Source organism: Palaemon carinicauda, chromosome 17 (genome assembly GCF_036898095.1).
Source record: "Palaemon carinicauda isolate YSFRI2023 chromosome 17, ASM3689809v2, whole genome shotgun sequence".
NCBI lineage: Eukaryota > Metazoa > Arthropoda > Malacostraca > Decapoda > Palaemonidae > Palaemon > Palaemon carinicauda.
The window spans coordinates 111,464,898-111,468,168 of NC_090741.1; the positions used below are offsets into that span (position 1 = coordinate 111,464,898).

Genomic DNA, 3,271 nt, shown 5'->3' on the forward strand with positions numbered 1-3,271 from the left:
GCTTATTATTGTATGAATTCGTTGCAAATCTACGGGAGCATGCACTGTTTTACTTAATTCGGCCGTGTGTTTCATAGGAAAATCTATTGTCTCACAATTATCTGATAAAAATGGCTATGGCTAAGGCTATGTCTATGGCTATGGCTATGGCTATGGCTACAGCTACGGTCATGGCTAAGTTTATGGCTATATCTCTGGCTATGGCTAGGGCTACGGCTACTGCTACGGATACAGCTAAGGCTAGTGCTATTGCTATGTCTATGGCTATGGCTATGGATATGGCTATGGATATATGTATGGCTAAGGCTATGGCTAAGGCTATGGCTATGTTTATGTCTATGGCTATATCTATGTTTATATCTATGGCTATGGGTATAGCTATGTGTATGTCTATGGCTATGTCTTTGTCTATGTCTATGGCAATAGCTATGGCCATGGCTATGTTCATGTCTATGGCTATGGCTATGGCTATGTCTATGGCAATGTCTATGTCAATGGCTATGGCTATGTCTATGGCAATGTCTATGTCAATGGCTATGGCTATGACTTTGGCTATGGCTATGGCTTTCTATATCTATGTGTATCGCTATGGCTATGGCTCTGGCAATGGCTATGGCTATGGCTATGGCTATGTCTATGTCTATGGCTATGGCTAATTCTATGTATATAGCCCTGGCTATGGCTATGGCTATGTCTATGTCTATGGATATGGCTATGGCTATGGACATATTCATGTCTGGCTGAGGCTATGGCTATGGCTATATCAATGTCTGTCTATGGCTATGGCTATGGATATGGCTATGTCTATGACTATGTCTATGTTTAATTCTTTGGCTATGTGTATGGCTATGTCTATGGCTATGGCTATGTCTATGGCTATGGCTTTGTGTATGTCTATGTCTATGGCTATGGTTATAGTTATGGCTATGTGTGGCTATGGCTATGGCTATGGCTAAATCTATGTCTATGTCAATGTCTATGTCTCTGTCTAGCTATGGCTATGGCTATGGCTATGGCTATGGCTATGACTACGACTAAGGCTATGGCTATGGCTATTTCTATGGCTATGGCTATGGATATGGCTACGGCTACAGCAACGGCTATGGCTAGAGCTACAGCTATGTCTATGGCTAAGGCTATGGATATGGCTAAAGCTATGGCTATATCTATGTCTATGTCTATGGCTAAGGCTATAGCTATGGGTATGGCTATGGCTCTGTGCATGTCTATGGCTAGGGCTATGGCTATGGCAATGGCTATGTGTACGGCTACTGCTATGGCTATGGCTATAGCTACAACTACCGCTACGGCAATGGCTATGGCTACGTCTATGGCTATGGTTATGGCTATGGCTCTGGCTATGTCTATGTCTATATCTATGGCTATGTCTATGGCTATGTCTTCGTCTATGGCTATGGCTATGGCTATGGCTATGGCTATGGCTATGGCTATGGCTATGGCTCTGGCTATGTCTATGGCTATGGCTATGGCTATGTCTATGTCTATGACTATGGTTATGGCTATGTCTACGACTACTGCTACGGCTATGGCTACATGTACGTCTATGGCTATGGCTATGGCCCTGTCTGTGGCTAGGGCTATGGCTATGTTTATGGCTATGGCTATGTCTATATCTATGGCTATTGCTATGGCTAAGGTTATGTCTATTGCTATGTCTATGGCTAAGGCTATGTCTATGGCTATGGCTAAGGCTATGACTTTGTCTATGGCTATGGCTATGGCAATGGCAATGGCAATGCCTATGGCTATGTCTATGTCTATAGCTATGTCTGTCTATGGCTATGGCTATGGCTATGGCTATGTCTCTGGCTATTGCTATGGCTAGGGCTATGGTCATGTCTAAGTCTAGGGCTATGGCTCTGGCTATTGGTATTGCTATGGCTATGGCTATATCTTTCTATGGCTATGGCTATTGTTATGGCTATGGCTATGGCTATATCTATGGCTATGGCCATGGCTAAGGCTATGGCTCTATCTATGTCTATGTCTATGATTCTGGCTATGGCAATGGCTATGTTTATGGCTATGGCTGTGTCTATGTCTATGTCTATGGCTATGGCTATGTCTATATATATGGCTATGGCTATGTCTATGTCATTGGCTCTGGCTATGACTATGTCTATGTCTATGTTTATGGCTATGGCTATGTCTAATGCTATGACTATGGCTATGGCTATGGCTCTGTCTATATCTATGTCTATGTTTATTTTTATGGCTATGGCTATGGCTATGGATGCTATGCTTATGGCTATGGATGCTATTGCTATGGCTATGGATGCTATTGCTATGGCTATGTCTATGTCTATATGTATGGCTCTGTCTATGGATATGGCTATGGCTATGGCTATGGCTATGTCTTCAGGTATGGCTATGGCTATGACTATGTCTATATCTATGTCTGTCTATGGTTATAACTATGACTATGTCTATGCTTATAGCTAAGGCTATGGCTATGGTTATGGCTATGGCTATGTCTATGTCTATAGCCAAGGTCATATCCACGTTCACGTCCACGGCTACGGCTACGGCTACGTCGACGGGGATGGCGACGGCAATGGCGACGGCTACGGCTACGGCTATGGCTACGGCTACGTCTATGGCTATGGCTATGGCTATGTCTATAACTATGTCTATGGTTATGGCTATGACTATGTCTATGTCTATGGGTATGGCTATGGCTATGTCTGTCTGGCTATGGCTTTGTGTTAGTCTATGTCTATGTCTATGTTTATTGCTATAACTGTCTATGTCTGGCTATGGCTATGTCTATGTCTATGTCTATGGTTATGGCTATGGCAATGTCTATGTGTATGGGTATGGCTATGTCTATGTATATGGCTCTGGCTACGGCTATGGCTATGTCTATGGCTATGGCTATGGCTATGGAACTATTTATGTCTGGCTATGGCTATGGCTATGGCTATGGCTATGTCAATGTATATCTATGGCTATGGCTATGGATATGGCTATGTCTATGACTATGTCTATGTCTAAATCTTTGGCTATGTCTATGTCTATGGCTATGTATATGGCTAAGGCTATGTGTATGTCTATATTTATTGCTATGGCTATAGCTATGGCTATGGCTATGGCTATATCTATGTCTATGTCAATGTCTAAGTCTATATCTATGGCTAGGGCTATGTCAATGTCTGGATAAGGCTATAATTAAGGCTATGACTGCGATTAAAGCTATGGCTACGGCTATGGCTATGGCTACGGCTATGGCTACAGCTACGGCTATGGCTAG

The 3,271-nt window shown here is 43.0% G+C and overlaps 1 protein-coding gene across 1 annotated transcript; it reads left to right on the forward strand.

Moving 5' to 3' along the window:
- The first annotated feature begins 1,012 nt into the window (after positions 1-1,012).
- LOC137656530 (sulfur globule protein CV2-like) lies at positions 1,013-2,730 on the forward strand. The gene is made up of 2 exons (XM_068390704.1): positions 1,013-1,202; positions 2,465-2,730. Exons 1-2 carry the CDS (start codon positions 1,013-1,015, stop codon positions 2,728-2,730), a joined length of 456 nt encoding a protein of 151 aa, XP_068246805.1.
- The last annotated feature ends 541 nt before the right edge of the window (positions 2,731-3,271 follow it).